Source organism: Nipponia nippon, unplaced genomic scaffold, assembly GCF_047370975.1.
Source record: "Nipponia nippon isolate SJK-2023a ecotype South Korea unplaced genomic scaffold, ASM4737097v1 scaffold_13, whole genome shotgun sequence".
Taxonomy (NCBI): domain Eukaryota; kingdom Metazoa; phylum Chordata; class Aves; order Pelecaniformes; family Threskiornithidae; genus Nipponia; species Nipponia nippon.
In genome coordinates, this window is record NW_028262324.1 from 13,296,127 (window position 1) to 13,321,515 (window position 25,389).

At 39.2% G+C, this 25,389-nt stretch overlaps 1 protein-coding gene across 1 annotated transcript in view; it reads right to left on the minus strand.

The window, feature by feature from the left end:
* Positions 1-5,473: 5,473 nt before the first annotated feature.
* The window catches only part of TAF4 (TATA-box binding protein associated factor 4), a 40,354-nt gene continuing 20,438 nt past the window's right edge, over positions 5,474-25,389 (minus strand). The window contains exons 3-16 of the mRNA XM_009461581.2: positions 23,931-24,097; positions 23,288-23,407; positions 21,411-21,530; positions 20,507-20,629; positions 19,388-19,477; positions 17,986-18,237; positions 15,645-15,789; positions 15,160-15,274; positions 14,356-14,525; positions 13,630-13,760; positions 12,865-12,990; positions 11,095-11,151; positions 10,894-11,013; positions 5,474-7,003 (exon numbers count right to left, since the gene is read on the minus strand). Coding sequence (XP_009459856.2) covers positions 6,836-7,003; positions 10,894-11,013; positions 11,095-11,151; positions 12,865-12,990; positions 13,630-13,760; positions 14,356-14,525; positions 15,160-15,274; positions 15,645-15,789; positions 17,986-18,237; positions 19,388-19,477; positions 20,507-20,629; positions 21,411-21,530; positions 23,288-23,407; positions 23,931-24,097 — 1,904 coding nt within the window. The 3' untranslated portion in view covers positions 5,474-6,835. The remainder of the gene's footprint in view (positions 7,004-10,893; positions 11,014-11,094; positions 11,152-12,864; positions 12,991-13,629; positions 13,761-14,355; positions 14,526-15,159; positions 15,275-15,644; positions 15,790-17,985; positions 18,238-19,387; positions 19,478-20,506; positions 20,630-21,410; positions 21,531-23,287; positions 23,408-23,930; positions 24,098-25,389) is intronic.

Below are 25,389 nucleotides of genomic sequence, written 5' to 3' on the forward strand. Positions count from 1 at the left end.
ACTCTGCACTGACCCCGGTTTTCTGCCATTAAACTCATGCTGAGTGTTGAACTAATTTGCCAGCACTTTGATTTTTTTTTTTTTTTTCTTCCCTCAGCTTCTCACATTTCTTCCCCCCGCCCCCTTTCCAAATCCAGCCACAAAATACCCTACAACAAAAATGTTTGCTGGATACAGGGGAAAAAAAAAAACAGTAGCTTTCCTTGAAGTAGCTATTAGCATCCCCGTCCTCAGAGCAAGCATCCCATTGCACATCTTTCGTGCGCAGGATGAAACATCCAAGAGGCTCCTTGCTGCACAATTACAAAACGATTCCCTCTTACACCTCTAAGCAGCTTTGGGTGACAACTTACACTCCCCGATTCTGCAGAATCAGCTTTAGGCAGGACCAGAGACACGGGAGACCTGCTGGGTCACAGAGCGGCCCCGCTGCGGGAAGGGAGCTTCCCTGCAGAGGACGCTTATACATATAAAGGAGACATTTTTATTTTTCTACATATTATATATGTATGTGTGTGTATGCATGTATTTATATATAAACACGTATTAAATATACACACACGTATATTAAGTGTATGTATATATGTGTAAATAAATAAAAGCGGGCTGGGAGCAGGGGCAGCTGCAGCCCAGCTGTGGGCAGTGGCTCAGTGCAGCCCATGCCGTCAGGAGCCCAGGGTCACACAGCACCTCCTGACCTTCCTCCACGTTGGCAAAACAACTTCATAAACTCTGAGAAGAATCCATCCAACCCTATGAAACCCCCAAGAGAGCAGTGATGCAGGGAAGTGATGCTGGCACTGGCAGGATGAGCCCTCTCCTCGCCTCCTCCGCTGCCCACCTGGGCCAGGCACTGCTCACCCATCACACCCAGCCCTTCCCCACGCTCCCTGCCTGCTCCCGTTGCCAAGGAGACGGGGGATGCTCATGCAGAACTGCTTTGTGTTGTGTAGGTACCCAGTACCTGGCTTAGCTATTTTTAAAAATTTAGTTTTTAAATTTACGGGCAGCCTCAGGCACGTTCCTATGAGGTGAAGCTGCTCCAAGCTTCCAGCTCGCCCATCCCCGTGCGCTGCCTCGCGTCTCAGCTCTCCAGTCCGCTGGTGGGGGTAACAAGGATGGGGAGAGGGGAAGGTCTCTCGTTCCCTCCTCCCCAGCCATCAGCTCCTGCTCTCACCCCTACCCACAGGAGCTCTCGGGCATTTTGCAATCAGGGAACTGAGGAGCTTTGGGGAGTTTTGCTGGGTTCAAGCTGCAGCACACCTGGCCTTGCAGGGACAGGAGGGACAGACCTCCGCTGGGATTTGGGGGAGGAGAGCGGCTGGAGGGGAACGGTGCTCTCCTCCACCAGCACCCTCAGCTCTACCAACACAACTACTTTAGGGCTGTGCTCTGAACAGGAACCCTGAAATATCTGCATCAAGAACAAGCATACATACACAAAACATAGTCCCACCGTTCAAGAAGGCTAAGAAGGATGAAGAAAAGCTACTATACGAAGGAAGAAACCCACATCATCAAATCACACACCACTGCTGTGCATCAGTATGAAAAGAGTGAGAACATCTAATTTTTTTTAGGCACTTAACTCTTATTTCTCAAATACAAATGATCAATCCCACCAACTCCACCTCTAGGTGAAGGGCCTTACCCACGACTTACCCAGATTTTTCCCTTGTCCCTCTCAAAGTGGAGTAACAGAGCCTGGGTGCTGCACGGTGACACACCTGAGATGACATTAGGATTTTCATTTTCTCTGAAAGAGGCTGTATCTAAACATCACGGCGTGGGTCTCCTGGGAAATCAGATATATTGTTCTTCAAAGCCCAATCTGCAATAATTGGGCAACGCTCCAATGTGTTTGCTTGGAATTGGAGCACCAAATGCATCACAGTAAACTAGAAAGCACTTGCAACTTTTTTTTTGTTGGCAACTTAATTTTGTTAGTGGATTGAAAAGTACCTAAGTGCTCAAGTAAAACCATACAGTACTTTTACAGTGCAGTAGAAGTGAGATTTGTTATGCATTTATTCAGAACTTTTACAGAAGCATGGTACGTATCACAGACCAAATGCTGCTCCTGTTGTTTGTACAAGTCGTCTATTGACTTCAAAACAGGGAAACTCCCAGGAGGAAACCAAACAGGGTGCAACCCAGCTCCTTACAGAAAATAACAGTAAATAAGCCAAGCAGGAAAACAAAAGGAAAATACACCATGTTTCACGAGGAAAGCTATTTCTGAAGTTGCAGAACAAAAGTAAGATCAGGCAGCGGCTATGAAGCACGGAGCCTCCCCGCAGCGCGCCCGGAGCTCCCGCTCGCGCTCCCACGCCTGCAGCGGCAAGTTTCTCTCAGGAGCCACAGGAATACAGGGACGGTGGCCGAATTCCTAAAAGCAAGTTTTAAAGAACTTATTCCCTTCCTCACGGCTCGGTGTGTCATCGGGTAATAACACCACACAAAATAAAGGAGTCCTGGCGTGCCCCTCTTGGTCTCTGGTGCAAACTGTGCCCGGGATGGCGATGGGAGAGTTGAGAGAGCAGGTTTTGGCCACAGCAACTTTTACGGGGGGAGGACAAACCTGTGCTATTAAAATACAATTTGAAGTACAGTCCCAATTTGCAGCCTGCGGGATATTCTAACTGGGAGGACTGGGACACTCGCCTACAGAGGCGGCATGTGTGGGACAAATTAAAGGCAGGTCAGCAAGGCAGAGCAGGCGTTGATGTGCTGCCCTACCTATTTATCCCTTCAACAAAAAAGTATCTCCCAAATTTATCAGCCTGGCACCTTTCACAAACGGGGAAACGTCACTTGCTAAAAAATACCCTGAAATACTGAGAAGCCAGTCTTATACATGCTGCTGCTTGCATGAGATTTCCAAAAACCTAAAGATTGGGATCAACCTGTAGTACCTAAACCTTTTCTTCCACGCTTCACACCGTATCTTAATACGGTAGCTTGACCTGCACTTGCCTCAAGCACTGCTGTGTAAAAATCCTTGCACAAACACTGGAAGTGTTTAAAGAAGGGACCCCTCCCAACTTGAGCTCACCAGGGTTTGCACACTTACCTGGACACGTGGGTCTCCGCACGTGCTCCAGTGAAACACTCCTGCTGGAATTGTCCCTACGGCTGTGCACCCAGCCACGCCGCCGTCCTGCCTGCCTTACCCCCAACAGTTAAGACTCTTCTCTGCAGACAGACAAAACTGTAAACATAAGAAAATGGTTAAAATTATCATGGCATTAGACTTCTCATACCATTATGTGTAATTTAGACCATCTCAGAAATACAGGGAAACTTCCTGGGTCAGATTAAGATCTCCAGTAAAATCTTAATTACTGTGAATTTGATGGCATTTATCAGAGCGTTCGTGCATGCCTCTCTCACTATATATTTCAATAGGTTCCCTGAAAACATATCTATTTAATTATACATCTGTGAAATATGAAAAACTGGCTGAATTCAGAGTGTCTTATTATATTGTATTTGTTCTGCTGCGTTTTTGTGCTAGGAAAAGAGCGACATCAATAGTTCAGGAACATTGCAGCTATGCACTATCTAATCAAAGGTGTTAAAAAAAATACAGAGCCATCAAGACTTCTGTAAAACAGGGTAGAGAGCCCACCTCTCGGTCACACGCACAAATGCTGGTAAACTTACAGGCAAGAGAGAAGCAACCTGTCCCTGGCACAGGGCTGAAGGCGACAGAAGAGGTACAATAAAACATCACAGGCTCCCGCCCAGCGCGAGCCTCCCAGCTGCGGCAAGCTTCAACGCACGCACCTCGGGTTTTGAGGGTGCTACCAAGGAGCCGAATCGCTCTTTGGACGAAGAGGGTGAAGGAAAGGGACAGTAAATTCCCTGGCACGTTCACCCTCGCTAAGGCTCAAGCAAAGCGCTGTTGTGCACGTGCATTGCCCTGTAAATGCCACCCCTCCTCAGTTATGTTGTCGCTCTAAAATGTAAAGTTTCTGAGCAGCTTCAAAAATAGTTACCATTTTTATCATAAAAAAAGAAACCCCCAAAGTCAGCAAGTGATGTGCCCCGAGAACACCTCCTCACAAGTATGCCAACGGCCACACGAGGCAGCGTTCGCACCAGCACCACCACCAAAGGGCCAATATCCCACTCAAAAAAATCACGTGAATTTGAACTACGGGAGGGAGATGGACGCTACCAGCTTTTCTGACTAAAAGAACGGGAACTTTTAAAAGCTGAGAGAAATTATATGGAGCGAAGGGCTGACCATGCACTTAAAAAATGCGTTATTTAAAACAAAACCAAGAGCTATGGTCTTATAGAAGATTTCTCCCAACCCCCTTGGCCTCTCCAGCGTATTTCTAAGCTACCACCTCTACTGAAGAGGGAGTGCAAAGTACAGCACACCATGAAATAACTTTAATTCTTCAAACATCTCTTACCCCCAACTTGCCATTGGAAGCAACACCTGAAGGTCAGTTTCTTCCCAACTTACCTGCCACAGCTTTGCAGATGCTGCGCTCGGCCGCTGGACGGCCCGCGGTGATTACCATTTACAACGCTTGTTACAATTAAAGGCAGGCTACAACAATGTTTTGGCCAAAAGTCAAAGCTGTTTCTTTCCACTTAATGACATTGCACAATTTGAAAGACAGTTTGGAGTTCACAAACAATTAAAATCTTCAAGTGTCTCGCATGGTGTCGGGTGAGTACAGCACTTTAGGAGCTAATCCGTGTTTTCAGAGACACAACCGGTCTCCTCACGCGGACCGGGCCAGTGCCAGTTCAATAGTGGCGTGCTTGGTGCAGGAGCCTGTCGATAGATTTGTCTGTATGCAAGAAATAGTTATCCAATTAATGTGATCTTTCTATTAATCTAATAGCAGGATTAGGCCCTCACAATTGTGAATTATTATTTTTAAGTTGCCGATGAGAGAGGGAATTTAAAAAAAAAAAAAAAAACAACAAACAACACAAAGCGAAACAAAAGCTAAGCATTCAGTACAGAGCATCAGAAATACACCTGCTCAGATTTCCACGCTAATAATCAAAAGTGCATCCCTAATTATGTTCTTTTACAGTTGTGCTCCAAATTCTGTGTTTTATATCACACCTTCTTCTGAAACCCATCGCAGTTAATCGTGTTTAAGAGTAGGTTGCCCTCAAGGAGAGGGTGCTTTATTAAACCTTCACTAGACAAAACCAAAATACTTTTAAGATCTCTTCAGAAACTTTCCCTGCTTAAAAAAAACAAACAAAACAAACCCCACCATCCATTGATGTTTGTCCAAGACCCCTACGACAACAATGAAACTTCAAGATGCATGAAGTTACATACCTCCAAAACACCGACAAAACAAAACAATATAAAAAACCCAAAGTGCATCTTTAGGAAACAGCATCCCCTCAGGTAGACTCATCTTTTACTGTACCAAGAAAAATAAATCCAAGAGGAGAAAAGATTTAGAGAGAAAAATACATTAGCAAATACAGATAAATTTGTTTTTAATAAAGGAGTTAATTTTCTTTCAATCCTATATAAAACAATAGCAATTAAAAACTTCATTTTTGAAAGTAAAATATTTACATATGAACAAGTAACTGTGCAAAATTTACATGAAAAAAAATGGAAAGACAGGATTTCCTAAAAGACAAAATAAAAGGGGTGTAACAGTTGTCAGGTGTTGATAAAAATACTGATCAGCATTCAGTTTACAAGCAAGAGAGTTAAATTCTACCATGAGAGTTCACACAAAGAAAGCCAAAGTATTTACAGTCATAAAAGTACTATCAATAGACAATTTAATACAATAACCTCTGAAAATATAAAGAACCAATTAGTATATTTGTAATAAAAAAATAGGTACAAAGAAGGGACTTTGCTCTGGACATCTTTAAAGTAGGCCCACAGCTTGCATACAGTCTTTTAGCAAAATAATTATAGTTTACATAGCCATTTTTATGTTATGTGCCAAAAATTATGTACAATTACTGACAAAATACACCAACCATTTTTCAACACTTGATTCACACTGAGAAACAGTCTTTTGATGATTCCTCTCAACTTTGATTTTATTTAATCTAAGCTTTCACTTTAGCTAAAAAACACAGTGCAAGTAAAATATATTTATGCTGAAAAGGTTTCTCTTTTTTTCCTTTTTTTTCCTTTTTTAACTTTACAGCTTTACAAACTATAGCAAATAAAATGCATTTTTACAGATGCTGCTAAAACATTCAGAAGTAACCCTCCTTTATGGGATTTCAGGGCCTCTAATAAGCAATAATGTGATTAAAATTGAGGTTATGTTTAAAATTAACTGTATATCCCTCTAGATTTTGAACATTTTGGGGAAAGATAAATATTCTTAAAAAAATCAGTTTGCTTTGCTAACTGACTGTTTAAAAAAAAGCTAAATGAAATGAGGTCATCTGCTGTAGACATATGCCTATATAATTGATTTAGTTGAATAAAACGGAACTAAAATGCACAATTAATGTCGAAACTGCTACAGGGCTGACAAAGGGTAGCTAGTTATTTGCTAAACGATTCCATCAGTCTTTATATATGGCTTGTTTGGCAAGAAGGCCACTCAATCAAGAGATGAGTTAAAATTTAATTGTCCTTTTATAGTATCCACAGGCCTTGTAAGTATCCTCACTGTTACAGAAATGTATTTCTCTTATACCGAAGAGTTTATTTATAAACAGGAATATAAAACTGTTCCATGTAAAGAGGTGGTTGTTTTTTAAACAATATCCCATTTGCTTGTTACAAAAAGGCGTAATTTGCAAATATATAAAAAATGTCCTCAGGCGTCTCTCCGTCAAAAATACCTTGATCTTTTCCATTTTACTTAAGGAATGCTTTATATAGCAATAGTGAATGGCTTGTCTCTCGCTCATTTTCTAAACAAAATATGAGGTCCCTGAGGTTCACCCGCGTTATCCTTTGTCGCGTAAACTGTCTGGTTGTTCCAACTCCAGAGCTGCCTGGGACTGCTGCGCTTGAACCAGATCCCTGGAAATGAGAAGAACAGATAAATCAGAACATGCCAGTGCCCCCAGGTATTCCAAAACTTTTCAGAGAAAACATGCTAGGTAAGAACTACGTGACTATGTGCAGGAAGGTATCGAACAGCATGCTGTACGATACCAGATGAGAGATTTCTTTTTAATTCTGATTTGTAAACAACAGTTGAACAATCAAGAGTTTTCAGTGACATTTACACAAAAACCCCAAAGCACTGCTCTTATCTTTCGGAAGGCACTGATGACAGGCAATCCCAACAACCAAAACAAACAGAAGACACCGTATTCTTCACAACGTCAGCATACAGATCCCAAGGGTAGCCCTGGAGTTCTTGAAGAACTGGGGAGCAGTCCTATCCCCCTGGACCGTGAGGTCTTCAATAACGTCCTAGATCCCCCCCTGACCTTCACGGTAGGGTGCCCTGAGCTCTCCTTTTGGTGACAACAGCTGTAACCAAGCTCAGGATTATATTAAGTAGCAGCTATCCTAGACACAGTGAGACTTTCCTTAATGATCTCTGAATTCTTCATCATTCAGCAACACTTATCCCTCTGGAACACACTAGTAGTTTTCCACACAAACAGGCATGATAAACAAGTGGTATATTATTATATTTGTCACTTCAAAAAAAAAAAAAAAAAAAAAAAGGAGGAAAAAAGAGTCATTTGATATCTTTGGAGATGCTCACATCTTCAGCTGTTCAGATGTACGCTGCCTGGTAAGTGAGTTATAAAGCAAGTCTGCTGGGGCTAACTCGAATGCGTTTTCACTTGCAGAAAACACAGCTCTGATAGGATACATACGATTAACGCAGCTCTTCCATGATTGTTATGCTTCCCCTTACACAAGCAAAGAAATTCTGGAGCGCTTTAAAGTCATCAGCCATCAGAATCGGCAGGAACACCACCCAGTAACAAGGTGCCTCTTCCAGCGAAGTCTGGGATTTGATGGCACCCTGCGCACACGCACCAGAAACACCTTCTCGGGAGCAAGAGGGGCGCAGCCCGGCCTGAGGCGGGCAGAGGGGCACGGCCCAGCCGGGGCAGCGGAGGAGCAGGAGCGGCGCTGGGAGCGGCAGCAGCAGCCGCCCTGCGCCGCAGTGGGGCCCCGCCGCCGGCAGATGGCAGGCACAGACCGAAAAGCCAGCTTTCCCCTCAAATTCTGAAGTCGGGAATCTTTCTGGCTGTTGCTTATACCTTGCTCTTTGTGTATTTATGTAAATAAGGAAGGTGTTCTGAGCGATTGGGAACAGGCTATATTTCTGTAGCTTATCTATGGATTCTTTTTTTCCTCCGATTTTATTTACTGGAATAATGTTTTTCTTTTCTTTCTTAATGCAACTTCAATACTTAGTGACACCAGAACTTCCAAACACACTCCACTAGCGAGTAAAGATTTATGTGCCTGAGAGTTTGGAGAATTTTAAAAGACTGTTCTAAATAAGAATACCCCAGACTTGAGAAAAGCCAAAATTTAGAGTCCTGCAAAAGCCAAGTGAATGAGCTGCTGAGGCTCACACTAATACAGTCTGCTCTCCATGTAAAAGTAGCACATTTATGACCCGTTACGTTATTAAGAAACCAATCTAAACTTGCGCTGGAAATCAGCATCTCTGGGCTAGAAGTACGCTGTGTTCAGTGCAGGCGTTCCTGCTTCACCACGCTGCTAACAGTGTAGTCAGACCCTTGTTTCTCAAGCGAGTGACCTGTTGAACCAGCAAGCACCAAATCATTGAAATGCTGTAGTTAGAACAGTTGAAAGGCTGGATTTTCAAAGGGATATTTTAAGGCAGTGGCACTTGGGTGCGTAATTTCCATCAACTTCAATGGAAATCAGAAGATGCAGGAGAGCATTGGATGCTAACTAAATTTTGTCAAATACATACACATGACTACTAACAAGACAATAGAAAGAATGTTTGGAAGCTGTTTTAATTTTTGGCTTTTAAATATTCTTTAGTAGGAGCTCAAGCCTGATTTTATTATGTAGACTATAATACTTCAAATGCAAAAGTAAAATTTCAGGAGTCTTTAAAGACACAAAACTGTGCTCCTCCTGTGGGCATGGAATAAGTTCAGAAGCTTTTTGTTCACTTTCAGTAAAACCACGTGGACATAAAACTGACAGCAATCCGTTTTGTTAAATTTTGAAACAAAACAGTACAATTACTCCTTAGAAGTGATTTTACATATAATTAAGATGCAGCATTCCTAGACATCAAAAGCTTACATTTACAAATCTGTGTCTAAGTAATGACAAACCTTATTTTCAACACTTCTTGTAATATGCTTTAACTACAAACTGCATACAAATGGTGACAAGCGGAGCTCAATTTAAAAATGTCAAGTGACACAGCAGCAAAAGCACAGCTGTGAGTCTATCAGATCAAAAGCAGCTGGTTCTTAATTAAACAGACAAAAAGATTAGATTTCCAGGGAACCTGTAGTTAATTGGTTAACCAGTAAGTGATTAATCTAGGATAACTAAATTAGTCAGATTTAGATGAAATAAACAAAAGTGTTCACAGTAGATGTAAAATACATTCCATAACCTAAGCGACATTAACAGACTATTAACGTTGCACAGTTGAGCATGCATAAGTAAGCAATGCCAACATTAACGCTGCATGAGATACTCCAGCATATTCCTCAGAGACAACTTCATTTATATACACATCTATCTTTGTAAAGTGCCATTTTGCAATTTTTATAACTTTAAACCACATTTATAAACCTTTAATACAGTAATTTGTTAACTTATATAAAAATAAGTCTTATTATCAGTAACAGGCATTTTAGTAAATTTCAAAACTCAAAATTACTTTAAAAGATGCTCAAGGGGCTTGATTTTTTTATAAATAACATTTACTAGTATTCAGATTGTTCTCTAACATTTTATATCAAGCACATGTAAATTATTGCTTCTAGCAAGTCAGTATAAAACAAGGTGAATTCTTTTGAAACAAGAGGCTTTTCTACAGTATAAATGCTTTAGCACTAAAAATTTGGAATGCTCAGGGCGTAATAAACAGAATTATTAAACTATTACTACCCTGTCACTTGCTATCAGACACAAAACTCTGCAGGGAAAATCCTCACATTATGAAGAGAGCTTTTGGCCCTGTAAATGACAAGTTTCAAGAAGATTTTGTTCTTTTTAAACACTAGAGAAATCCCACATAGAATGTCTTCCATGCAGAAAGCAATTTTATACCATTTCACATTTATTAACTTGTTTAGAAATATAGCAGATAGTCTACCAACCTACCCGAATTTAAATTAACATTAAACTAAGCAGATACTGAGCATACTGATACTCAGTCTGCAGAGAAATTTTTAAAAGGCCAGATTAAACAGAATATACAAAAGAGATGCAAGAACATCATAATCAAATGGAAGTGGTCAAAGTGATCCGCTGTAGAGATACTAAAACTAAGGCCAATCAACCGCTGAAGAAAGAAATTAGGCAAGTTCCTATAACCTGAAGCTCCTGCTGTCAAATTTAGCAGTGATTCAATTCTACCACTGCACCCACCTCAGTAGCATCACTCTGCACTCTAATTTAGTTAGATTGGCTACTACCCCAACAATCTCTTCCCAAAACTATGGAGGTCCAAAAAAGCAGAGACTTGAGAGAACAGCGCTGGCTTTTCCCACATTCCTCCAGTTCCTCGAATCAAGGAACAACAACTCAAATTTTATTTCCTATGCTGCTACACAGATGCTAAAAATTGATCCTGGCCTGGGAGCAAGCAAATCTGAACACAAAATACACTTCTGCCACTCAGAAATCTTCCACAAACTAGGAAAAAAGCTCTGAACCGAAAGGTTTTTACAGACGCTGATGCAGCAAAATGAACGATTACAGTTACACTGTACCTCTGTCCCTGATCCAGATCCCGGTGAATCTACTTTCCTTTTCTTTCTGGGACCGATCGCAGCTAATGCAGTCAAGTTGGCATCCCTCTGTCTCATCTGTGCTAGCTCTTGTTGCTGCATCTGCATTTGCCAGAAGAAGTACAGTTAATTATTTTTCTTTCAATTTCGAAAATAAAAATTTGTGTTAAGGTGAACACTTACCTCCTTGGCCTTCTGTTTCAACCTAAGCTGTTCTGGATCTTCTTGTCGAGATCGAGACTATGTTGATAAAAGATGAACACAGAATGGTTGGAGAAAAAGAAAGAAAAATTAATTCACTTGCAAAAGCAGTTAAAAGATTGTAAGTTTTACATAGCATATGGAAGTTTTTCTTGAAGTTCAGCAGGAAGTGGAGAATACCTACCACTCCCAGAGAGGGCAACAGGGGAAAGTCATTTTTAGAAATTAAAAGCAGTTTTCAATTTCTTAGTTTCAAGTATCTATTTTTGAAAAAGCATCCCCTTTTTCAGCTTTGTTAAAAATAGCATGGGAATAGCTAAGCATTTATGCCTTAAACAAAACCGTTACAAGACACAAATTACACAGATCTGTGAACTGAAATATACACACTTTGCATATGAAAAAAGGAATCAGACCTATACTTTTTGGAAAAATTCCTCTCCTTGCTGTGTAACTACGCACTTACTAAGAACACACCTTTCTGCTGCGCCTACACATACAAGTCAGACTCACGTTTGAACAATCCACAGCTAACTGACCAACAGACCATTTACATTAGCAATTGCCCATCTCACTTAGGTACCTACAATTACTTGTACGTATCATACTTTTAGAAGTAACAGAACACACAATTCCAGCAAACTTTATTGTCTAATACTATTAGCACACATTTGCCAATTAATTTTTTTTGCTACATATATCAATTCTCTTAGGTTCTTGGTTTTTACAAGAAGTCAAAAACCAGAGAACAGGAAGAACTTCAAGACAGTCTTTCATCCACACTCTCACATATGGCCAGACTAACTCTATTCAAACAGATCCTGACTGTTGTTAACCCCATACATTCTTTAGACCAACAAGATAAATTATTTTAATTCAATGCTCAAGTACCCTTAAAATGTCAAGCTTTTCCTAATGATTAGCCTATGTCTTCCCTGCTGCACTTTAGGCACAGCAAACACAGGGAATTATATGACTTATGTCTCACCCCAGTCTCCTCTCTTCTGAAGCAAATGCACTTACTCTCTAATCTTACTTCATAGGTTGCGTTTTCTAGACCTTTACATTGCTTTCCTTCTGAAGTCTACTTGGTGTAGGGCCCAAAAACTGGATAGAGTATTCCAGCTGAGGTTTACCAGGAACCAACTGAAATGAAGGTGTTAGTTCACAACTTACATGTGAACATTGCACTAAAAAAATTGGATTTTAACATTATCAACTCATACCGCATCATAAACCCAACAGAACCCTTAGGTTGTTTTGTGAATTATTCCTAGAGCACTCCTGCCTAGTTAGTCATCTATCCTATATTTGGGTCACTGAGTAAAACCACAAAGTCTAATGCTTACATTTGTGCTTACATCAACTGCTTCCTATTTATTGTATTTCTCCAACTTGTAAAAATCTTTCTGAATTCTATTTCTAGTCTCCAAAATACCTGTAACCTCTCTATTCCATTTAAGAGTACCACCAAGCTATAAAATTCACCTTTTTCACAATGCAAAGTGCAAAAACTAAGTTTTAAGACCTACTTTAATTTGGGAAAATGTAATGAGACTGGCAAAGAAGCTGTCTCACATGCTTTACCACGAAAAGCAGAACAGAGCTCTAGCGAAAGAACATATTCATCAAGCTCCATCTTTGAAGATTAGTCTTCCCCTTCATTGCAAGTGTTTTAGAATGAAAAGAAACTCTGCAGTTTTGACGTCAAAAATGACACTTTGCAAACGTATGTGAAATCCAAGCACTTGCCTTTGCTGCACGCATTAAAATTTCCCTTTCTTGTTCATCTTTACGCTGCTTTTCTATTTGATCAAGTTGTTCAAAGAACTTGAGCTGTGCCCGAACATCACTTGCTTGTTCGTATCTTTCATCATCCTGAAAACATGGCAAATATGTTTCTCAGTACATTTCTTAAAAACAAAGCTGTTAGCTTGTACTGTAGAAGAACATATACATTTAAAGCTCAAATGTTCACTTTGTCCTTTTCAAACAAATAGCAAGCGTATATTTACACCAGTCAAACCAGCTAGAATTCTTAAAAGCATTTTGTTCTATTCCATGAATCATCAGATTTTGACTTCTAAACTAATATCATCACAGCTTTAACCTCACAAACATATTTCACAGAGCTGTGTGGTTTTTTTAAATGCTGTTTAGGCATTTGCATCTATTAAGAACACATATCTGTCAGATAGCAGTCTCTTGAGAATTCAAAGCAGTGCTTTTATCTGCCTATCTGATTGTACAATCACTCAGACTCTAAACATTTGACATAATAAAAGGGAGGGCACAGTTTCTCTGCATTTGTTTTAAAAACATTTTGTATATGCAAGCTGAAGACTTCTAGTCATCCATGTGTATTAATATCTTAATATAAGATGAATCAGCCAAAGAGAACAAACAACCTCACTTCACAGAATGAAGAACACCTGAACTCATGTGTCACGGCCAACATGATAGCCTGCTGAATTTGTGCCATTTTGCCATTTTATTTGAGCAATTAAATCCAGTTACCTTGTAAGAAATATTCTTTTGTTGAGCAGTCTCTGATAATTTTTCCACGAGGTTTTGTACTCTTTGTTGTGTAGCATGTGATACGTAGCTAACTACATCAGGATGGATTTCTGTTATTCCATGTTTTTTACCTATGATCAGGACAGAAGTCAATTGTAAAAAAATATTTTACAATACAACTAAACATGTGGATAATCTCAGGCACGGAAATTTAAATGCTGTTTGCAAAATAAGGCTTTCAGGTATTTCTCAGACAAGCATTAAACACGAAATGGCATACATATAAAAATTTACCTTAGCTTAACAAAATTTACAATCTATTAATAAATGCTGTATACTACAGTATAACAAATAATTGAAGAATGCTTTTTGTTCTACCATCAATTCTAAACTAGTAAGTAAATATAAGTGTTTCAGGACTTTTTAAAAAACAAGTGTGATTATTTTTGTTACGCCTCCTCAGTTTATACCGTCAGAATTTTAACCAGGTCCAGTAATTTTGATGTTAAATTGCCATCATTTTAGAAGGCAACTCTATAGGTTTGCTATCCCTTAGCACTATTCTACTTTCATAAGCTGAATGACTCCCGACAAGCATCAGAACATACAAAAGGTAACGACTCCAGCAACTTTAAACTATTCAAATCAATTTCTATGGAAAATACCTTCAATTAAACCCAAGACTAGTGAAATCTGTTTATTAAAGTTCAAGAAAAATCAACATACCTATTTCTAATATCCTTCTTTGTAAAGGTGCCGGGAAAAGGAAGGTTTCGTCTTTACAGGACCTTGTTAATGTGCCCACCAGCTCAGAGTTTGTTGCCAATATCCGAGCACTTTCTTCTGACAGGTTGACTCCAGCCATTGATGCAACATCATTAATGTCATCATCATCCCTTAAGAAAGCAAAAATTCATCAAAATCATAACATTTAGTACTTATCTGCACATACTGCTACAATACCACAGCTGCATATAATGAATTCCACAGTAAACCTGAATATTTTATTTCGTTTTTGCATTTTATTTGCTTTTATTATATAATAAAATAAACCTAACATAATTTGATTCCAAAGAGCACTAAAAGTATTTTCACAGTTTCGTACTTCCTAACTGTTTTCTCAAGATCCTTTCCTACATAATGTTTCAACACCAGACACATCGCTATCAGAAAACAATAATAAACTGCACTCATCACTGTAAGATAGGCTGTACATCTGAATAACCCGATCAGAGTTGGGAGGAGTGAAGGAATGAATTCTATTTGCTTGTCCAGGCAGGAATTGTTTGGGAGGTTTGACATTTATCCTTAATGCTAGCTAAATGCTAAAACCAGTCTGGCACAAGTATGTCCACAGCTGTTTGTTAAAGTGTTTATTAAAGTAGTAAACCTGCCCACAGAAAATACACCTCTAGTTCTTGCAAGTTTACCCAGCCTGATTCAGCACCACTGGAGCACACAGGAAGGTTCCCACTGAGTTCAGCAGGCTGCCCAGGCAGCACAAGCACAAATAAGCATACGGTTCCTCACCTAAAAGAGCCTCCCCCAGGTTCTTTCAGTTTATTCTTCTGAGCAGCAGCTACTTGTGTCGAAACAGTGGCAATAGCTTTGTTTCCAGGTAATACTGCTGGTTTTACCACAGGTACTGCAAGAAGAAAGACAAGATTTGTGCTCCATCAAACTCGTATGAGTTCAGATTCACAAGCCGGTCACGGGTAGTAATGGCAATACGTCCGGTGCAAAGACTTTATTTACCTCAGTAGTTTCTGTTAGCATTTCACCCACCTAAAACAGGATCCTCCCACACAAATCCAGTACCCAAACAATTTCTCTGACTGTAAATGCTGCCCTGACATATGTGTATCCCCAGCCACTATGGCACTATGCACTGAAGATTTTACCAGCAGTACAACAGCCATCATACAGCTACGGGGCACTTAAGACCTGACATTTATAAACCAGACTTCAGTTAATGCTATCAAATATAGCATATACCAAGTATCTTGACCTCTTACCTGTCTGAAGTTGATTCAGTTGAATTTGAGGAGTAGTGAGCATAATACGACTATGCGGTTGCCGCAACGCTACCATTGGTGTCTGTGTCAACGTTACCTGTGGAGGCCTTATCAATGCCCCTGCTTTTTGAGACTGTTGGATAACCTGCAAATCATAAGAAAAAAAAGAACTGAAAACAATCTGAGAAATAACTAAGGCTAAGAATCAGGTGGGAAGAACAAACCCTAACAATCAACTTGTAAGTTGTCATCTTAACACATCTGTTCATTGATCTAGAATCAGCACATTTTAAGGTATTTAAAAGTTTCTTTAGATAAATTATACGTTACAGGAAAACTAATATTCCACTTACTGTGCTACAAAAACCAAACAAAAAACCCCACACTAGACTTGGGGAAGAGTAGCTGGAAAGCTGTCTGGCCAAAAAGGACCTGGGGGTATTGGCGATAGCTGGCTGAATATGAGCTGGCAGTGTGCCCAGGTGGCCAAGAAGGCCAACGGCATCCTGGCTTGTACCAGGAATAGTGTGGCCAGCAGAACTAGGGAAGCGATCGTCCCCCCCATACTGGGCACTGGTGAGGCCGCACCTCGAATCCCGTGTTCAGTTTTGGGCCCCTCGCTACAAGAAGGATGTTGAGGTGCTGGAGCACATCCAAAGAAGGGCAACGAAGCTGGGGAAGGGTCTGGAGCACGAGCCTTACAAGAAGCAGCTGAAGGAACCGGGGTTGTTTAGCTTGGAGAAAAGGAGGCTGAGGGGAGACCTTATCACTCTCTACAACTACCTGAAAGGAGGTTGTGGTGATGTGGGGGTCGGGCTCTTCTCCCAAGTAACAAGCAAAAGGAAATGGCCTCAAGCTGCACTGGGGGGAGCGGGGCTAGACTGGATATTAGGAAAAATTTCTTCATGAAAAGGGTAGTCAGGCACTGGAACAGGCTGCCCAGGGAAGTGGCTGAGTCCCCATCCCTGGAGGTATTTAAAAGACGAGTAGATGTGGTGCTTAGTGTTGGACATTGCAGTGGTGGACTTGGCAGTGCTAGGTTAACAGTTGGACTTGATCTTAAAGTTCTTTTCCAACCTAAACGATTCTATGATTCTAAAAAAGAAATCAGTAACCTATTTCTATTAAAAAAAAAAAAAAAACCAAACATCTATAAACACAAAGGTCCAGTTAAAGTTTTCTACATGTGGTTTCTACATGAAAGATAGAGGCAAACTGGATCTGCCTGAACAAACTCTAGAACTAAAAATAATAGAGATAGGATAGAGATAATCCAGCTGGTTCTACATATGCTGTTTTCATCCAGAATCAGCATAAGCTGCAGCTGTGTAGCTTTGTACTATTGGATTGTTAGGTTAGACTGAGTCTCAGGCAACTGTAGCCATACTGCTTCTGAACATGAACTCATATAAGCAGGGTTCCGTCTCAAAGCTACAGACGGAGCCATTTATGCAAACTCATCTTCTGACCTCAACTAGTTTTCAGAAACTTACTTTCAAACTACTGTAGAGAAATCTACCAACTCTGCCTATTTTGCAAGCTCCATTTCTATAATTCTGCAAGTCTTTCTTCTGCTCCTTTTGCTACTGTTTTATATATTTAAGTTAAAGGCCAAATTATTTTCTTGTAAATCCAGCACTAACTAGTCCATGTTCAGTTTTTATTCCTTCCCTAGGTTCCTAACCTCTTTCTCTAATACCTATAAAGGTTATAAAGGCAGTTAAGAGCAATATCATCACTAGTTTTTCCCTCAAGGTAAGTGAAAAATATTTGTGGATTGACAAGAGATCTCTCCTTTGTATTTTATATGAAAATTTCTGGACAGAGCAGCTCAGGCGAATGCTAAATGTTCTACAGGGAATGTTGAAGTACTAAGTAGCAAAAAAACCCTAGTAATTTAATAATGTATATGAATTAATGCACATCCTAGAAAAAGCTTACACCCAGACACTGCTTTGGTATGAGAAGAGGAAAAAAAGGTGCTGCACGTTATACTGTTCTTATTTGGTTTATGTGCAGGCCTGAGAAAATTATTCTTTCTCCTCTTTTGGGGTAATCTGTTGTTAGACTTATGAAATGGGGAATGAAAGATCCTCCAGAACAGTGCTCTCTCATGGATATGCAGTGATTGAGACAATCTGCCAATATTTCATGCTAAAATAGGAAATAATATAGTAGCTTAATCAAGAATAGATTTTAAATTATACCTTTTTTTTCTTGGTAGCTAGTTTCTCTAAAGAAGTCAATGATCTCTGATGGAGCTAAACCACCAATTAAGAAAAGTCACTGTATTATCAAAAAACCCTGTGCAATAACAGACGATGCACTTCAGCTTACGTACCAGTGGTGTAGACTGCCCTTGTTTACTAACACCAACTTGTGTAGGCTGAGTTAGGCTGATTACAGGTTGTTGGAGAGTACTCGTTACAGTTGCAGTCGCCTTCCCTGCTGTGCGCTGAACTGAGGAGCTTAGAAGCACCGCCGCAGATGGAATCGTTGCTATCGTTGCTTGCGTCGTTGGCTGCTGCTGTTGACTTTGTTGAATGAAAGCTGCAGAGTCTGGTGTTAACTGTCTCAAGGCAGGTAAACTCCTCTGAAAAGAGGAAACGAAAGAATTTGCTTGAGCATTTTAATCCTAGATCACACAAGAAAACATTAATTGTAAAAAGCAATGCATTTCATTTCAGTCCACTGTATCAGTCTGTGTGCACCTGAGAAAACATGATAGCGACGCACACAGAAATATCATGCTACTTCACATTTAAAGCCAGACAGAGTGACAGTACCTTTAGTTGTGGAAGCTTGGATATCATGGGCATCTAGGTTATGCAAGCCTATCTGGAACCCCTGGTATGTATTTAGAAAGCAGCATGGGCTTGGATTGCTTCGATTGTGTTCCTACATATATACCAAGCTATAACATGTGATGGCTTAAAAGATGTACCGGAACACCAGTGAAGATTTCAGAACAGCTCAGAGACTATAGTGTTTTACAGGATTCTTACATTAGTTGTTTTCTTATGGTAACAATTTTTGTCCTCATGAACAGCTCAAGGTTGAAAAAGCATTTAAGAACCCAGAAATGTCAACACACACCTACAACTATATCCCTTAATCATACACTAGTCAAGCAGAATTATACTCTTACCATACAGTGATGTTGTACTTTCTCTGATTATCAGATGATAAGTATTTCAGAATAAACATTATTTTGAGATGTGTCTAATTACTATAAAATTTATGACAAATGGGATTTATTATTGAGAGATGACAAATTTCCTGTTTATCCATACAAACAGGTATACAGCACAGGTAAAAGAGTACGAGTTTGTCCAGAAGGTACAGTTTTCTGTAACATTCAATCCCTTGTTTTCTTTCCAAGACTAAAAAGAGGATAAAAAAAAAAAAAAAACAAACAAAAACAATTCATCGGTTTGGTGCTATGGTAAGAAACTGTTTTTAAGTCACAGAAAGAAAACTTTTCAGATTTCTCAAAAGAGCTACAACGTGACACTAAGGTAGAAATTACATTATTGACTGTGCCAAAGAATCATACCAACAAACTCTTGGTTCCAAGAGGCAGAAATATTTTTTAAGGGAGCAAAAGTCTACCCAGACACAATTTAAAAACTTCCATTTACACCTTTTCGTAATTCCATTTAGAGTGGTAAAAGATGTGCTTGCATTCATTGCTGCTGATGCATAAGCACAGAAATATATAAGGACTAGTGAACACAGGTTACCTTCAGGAAAGGCACAAGGTAAGGTTGAGGTGAAGAATTAAGTTCTCTGTACAGCCTACTGGTAAAGTCTTCTGCTTCAATTTTTCCATCCTTCAAAACAGAAAATCCAAATGAACAAACTTGTAGAAATTAACTTTTACAAATATTCAACACAAAAAAAAATTAAGACTTAACAATTTATTGAAAAGAAGTGTTTTTATCATCCCTCACTATTTTTAGTTATCAATAGCTTTATGGTAGAAACTAATTTTACTACAAATTTCAACTAGTAAGACCTACAGTCCCATCTTCTGTTTTTTTTCAGTCAATTTTAAGAAACTTCTTCAGTTGTTCTCACCATTACAGGAATGTCCTACCTATAGATCAAAGAGCCAGGTGGAACCTACACAAATACTTCATGTGACCTGCAATCAGCTACCTATCAATTGCCCAGAGCAGCCGGGCAGCCCCATCTCTGGTGTTCGCTTCTCCAAAGGTACTACACTTCCTCCATTTCAGGTAACTAAAGCTGCGCCCATCATACGTTCAAAAGGCAGGTGTCTCTCACAAAACTTAATGTATATCCCTCATGGGAAGATACACTTTGAATTTTGGTCTTGTGACAACCTCTGGTTATCACGTGATAACATCTGGAATACACAGCTCTACCTTAACTTAAAGGTTGCTAACAACTAGGCTAAGCAATACTAGTACTCATTCTATAAATATTAAGTATGTCAAGCTTTTACATTAGCTTCAGATAACATTACTTACTTTTTTTTTGTAAAAACTTATTTCCTACACTCAGCTACTGCACTAACTGTAGTGTCTTCCCTCAAGTATATAATTCACCTTTTTATTCACTGTTTTATCAATTAAAAATATGTAGAATTTAAAGCCACCATTTACATTACTCACCCTTCAATTTAACTCACATTCTCATGCATGAATATGAGCACTAATGTCTCATTTACAAGCTTAAAGGAAAATTTATGCACATATTTTAATTCAGAAGAAGAAAAGTTTCAATTCGATTTATCTCTGATTTTATCACTTCCCTCCTCTCCAAAAAAAACCCTCAGTTCGGAGTCTAAATTTGCCCAGATACTGTTTCTTACAACTTTCAATGAACTTTCTTACCAGCAGGTTCTGTACCAATTCTTTCACGTTAGCCGCAGTCTCTGAAGACTGTTTTCCAGATGATGCCAGTTTTATTAATGTGGACAGAAAGTTTTTGCATTTCTTCACATTTTCCATCGTTTCCTGTTATGGGAAGAGGAATGGTAGAAGGGAAACAGTCAGAGAAGGGAAGATAAACTCTTCTTAAAACATGATCTGACCATATACTCTGAGAAATGAAGCCTTTCTTTAGTTCATTGCTGCAGAATATTATTTATAGATTCATGTCCCTCAACGCTGAAGACGTAATCAGACTGAAATTATTATTTTGCTTCATATTACATATGTATTGTACATTTTTGTTATCAAAATTTAATAAATTATGATTCTTAATGAAGTTAGGAAACACAAAGTATTTTAAGAATGAATATTGTGTATGGGAAAATAGGCATTTTAGCAGGACAACAAACAGAAAAGCTCCTCCTTCCCAGCGCATAGCATAATGCACAGATTCTCCCTATTGTGCAGTCCTGAAAACACGCATCTTGGATGAGTCGGTGCCAACGTCTTATCCCTTCTCATATTGATTCTACTCTGCAGTGCTGAACAATTCACTTTTCTATAAGATACAGCTAATATGTTTTAAAAAAAGAAGCGCTTTACAAACTATTACAGAAATCAAAATTAATACTTTGACAGCCGTCAAAATTCAAGTGACCTGTGTTCACACTTTGTATGTTATATGGGTCTATTAAAAGTTTACCTTTTCAAGACCAATAGTTCACAGAACTTCTGCATTTTTACTACTCTCCATTCTGATCTGTGTGTATGTGTATGTGTATATATATATATATATGTACATACATGCGCACACACATGTATATGTGAATGAACAAGAAAATTCTAAATGCACTCAGTATCTTACTGTGGCAGCAGTGGAGGTTGCCGTTGTTCCTTGCACTGTTCTCTGAGGAGTTCCAGTTTGTACAGCTGTTGCTGTCCCCAACGTAGTTGTTTGTGCAGTACCACCCAGAACAATCTGAGGCTGCAGAGAATAGAAACATAAGATTATTTTACTTGGAACATACCAAAACGTGTTTTCCTGAACCATCAAACAGAGACTGAGCCGCAGGACAGTAGAACATCTTTCACAGCTAGTATAAAAAGCAGTTACTAATCTGCCATCTGTTGCAGTGGAAAGAGCGAGCCACCAGATGGCACAAAACACTACACATTCGAAACTGAAATCCTAAAAGTTGATTAAGAATTGCACGATTCTTGGTTACTGAATAAAATGGCAAAACAATGCCATAAACATACTCTTATACCCCGTGGTTTTGCAACACAATTAACATGAGTGCTAAATTTCTGTGAATGCAATAACTTTTTTTGCCTGTTCCCTTAAATGCCACTTTCAAAGGGAAGAATTTCTAAAAAGGCACAACAGCCACAAAAGCTCAGGTCTTATCTAGGTTTTTTTGATGAACAATGGGATGAAACATTTTTCTAGGTTTGTAGACAAGCTGGTATACCACCCAAGTAGGAATACCACCTTTAAAGAATCAACATTGTAAACAAGAACTTTTCACATACACAGTTCATTCATGGACATCCAACACAGTCTAATTACTAATGACAACCCAATCAGAGAGACAGTCATTCTTACCAAGCTAAAGCCAGCTCTCAGAATTTTAACAAATCATTTGTAAACTTGCTCTTTATATAAATATGCACAAGAAAAGAGCCTCCAGTGCTGCCAAAGCTAACTTTCACTGGTATTTTGGGAGACAGAAAAGGAGACAAGGATTTAATTTGTCTCATTTTTTTGAAATCGGGATAAATTAAGTCCATGGTATGTTCATTACAGCAAAAAATATGCAGATGGAATGATTTTTTTTTTTTTTGTCCAGTTTAACAGCAGTGCAAATTAAGGAGACTCAGTTAGGTAAATTAACTCTTAGATCTGGAAAGATCACTGACATAGGCAAAGGCTCTCGGAGGGGAAAAAGGTTAACTGGATGCATAGCAAAACCTGCATGTTTTAAATTAAAACTCTCTAATCCTGTCTACTCAAAGGATGAAGAGAGCACAATGAAACAGATTAGGAGACAGCAATCATACTGTATCACTGTTGCCTGGAAGTCATGTGGAGAATTCACACTTTTGCACTGTGTTTTAAACTCACCCCACCACCCCTCGGGGAAAAAAAAAAAAAATCCACAAGAAAGCCTATTATTAATACAGGCCCGGCTATTAGAAGAGAGCCCACAAACTAAGACACTATGATTTATCCTTGAGTTATCAGAATCTCCCTAAGTACATAGACCAAAGCAGAGACTCATGTAAGAGGGAGAAGGCTTGTGGAAGAAAAGGCTACCAGTGCAGTCTTTTTTTGTAACTCTAAATTTTGCTGCAGAATTCAGAGGACTACAGATCCATCACAGGAATAACATCACAGCTCCAAATCCAAAGGGAATTGGTGTCATTTTCTTGAGGCAGAAAGCATAAATGCATTTTATTTTAGTCAGTTCTGTCATTATACAAACTAGTAACAGGATACCTTTAAATATATATGCATATAGGTATAATATGAAACAATAATATGCTTATAAAAATTATACATATACATCCAAAATATAAAGCAATTTGAGATTTGCAAATGTTTTAGAAAGGATAATCCAAAATATATTTCTTCCATGCACTTAGCAATTATATTTCCTGTATTTCTGGCAGTCTCAAGCAGGTTTTCAGCTAATCGGAACTGATGCATCTCATGTATACATTACTTTTCTACAAACTCACTTGCACAACAGGAGGACGCTGTAGCGTTGTTGTGGGTTGCACTGTTGTTTGAGCCTGAGACACTTGCTTGATAATAGTAGTTGGTGTCACCTGTCGTGCAATAATAGGCGTTCCTGGAGCCTGGGGAAGAGGAAAAAACCAAACACATTAGATCCTATATTTAAATATAATCGACTTACCTAGTGTTTTATCTCTAGATAGTTGCCATTATTATAGATACAAAAGAACGTATCTGGACCACTATAAAACTGTGACAAGGATTTTTAGTCTTAACTTAATGATCTCAGTATACATATACCCATACCCACTTTTTTCCTTTTAGTCTTATAAAGAATAATGATTCCTTGGGGAAAAGAGTTCTACACGTTAACCATATATGGTCTTGAATGGTCTTCTTTATAGCAAACAGTTTTAAACTTAATGCCATTCAGCTAGGTAAAAATATTTTTAATGAGTAACAGCCAAACTGTAACAGAATTAGGAACAAAACGCAATGCCTATGCCATAGGGAGAAGCCTGTATAGCACCAGGTTGATCAATGGTTTCTTCAAATCACTAACATCATACCTGATTTTCTGGTGTTTTCTTCACAGGAAAAAAAAATCATCTTACAGTTTTTAACACTACGAATTACTGAACTAACCTGCACTGTCGATATCTGGACTGGAGGAGCACTGGTAGGTGTAGCAGGACGAGGAGTCATAGTATTTTGAGGCTGAGACTGGGCATGTGCCTGTGCTTGCATCTGCGCCAAGGCTTGTTGAGGGATCATCAGCAACTGCCCATTCTCACTACGCACAAGGACCATGCCTGTTAAAAAAATAAAGCGGTCAAGAAAACCTACATCCTTTTCAAATACGAAAGAACATTTTTTTTCCCAGGTTTTTAATCTAAGTTGGATACACATGGACTAATGTACTGTTGAAGGACTACACAGCTAACAAAAGTGGTTTAGAATAAAAGCAAAATACCCAGCTCCGTTATCACATCTTGTACAGAATACCTTAATTACAGAAATACTCTTTCTCTATCAAAACGCTCAGTATGGTGTGCATCAGAACACACAATGAGTCGTATTTGCCCCAACCAAAAAACTCCATGTGACTAGAGGTTAAAATTAGCAATCATTTAAAAATCTTACCTGCTCTTTACTAAGAAATTTGTTTTACAAAACACTGCAAATAAAACAAAATCTTGCCATTAGGCAAGATTCTTGTTAGTTTTTCGGGGGGGGGGGGGGGGGGGTGTGGGGGGTGTGGATAGAATCAAACATCGGCTTCACCATCAACAGGAACACAATTGTCTAAGTTCTAAATTAATTTCCCATAACAAATTTAGCAATGAAAGTGGCTATAAAATCATAATCTCTCTCATGTGTAACTGCAACAGACTGCATTGTGCCATGTTACACCCCAAAAGAAAAATAAAATGGAGAGGGAAATAAGGCAGTCATTCCCTGCTCAGTCACTCAGATCAATACACTTAACCCCACTGGGTAGCTATAGGGAACCAGATTTTAACAGGCAGATTTTCAGACGATAGTCTCTCTTTCTTGAAGGCACAAACAGGATCTGGACAACATGAACTGTTTTTCAAGAGCTCATTCATTCAGCACGCCTCAGTCAGTCCACGAGAGCCTCAGGACCTCATCAGCTCTGAAAAAGCCACCTAAAGAAACAAACTGGGCGCTCAAAATTAGTTAGCCTTTCTGAGCAACAAACTACAGGAGGAAAATTCACCATGAAAATCAAGAGGCACTACGGAAATCAAAGTTTTTCTTAAGTGCTATTCAGTGAATAAGCAGCCTACGCACGCTCCCCAACAATATCTGGAGATCTGGTCTATGCCATCTCAGAGCGTGACTACTTTAAAAGCCTCAAGCTTTTATTTGCTTTTCTATTCGGATGAAGTGCTGAAATGTTTACAGACACGCCTTAAACAGTTTTCTTGGACTGTTTGAAAATCAGTGTTAAACTGCAAAAATCCATATACTGATTTCTACAAAAATTATTTCAAATGAAAAACAGATTATATTAGTTGACTTGTCCCTAATTTTTCCTTAAATTCTCAACATTAACTCTCTTTTAATGAAGCAGAGTCAC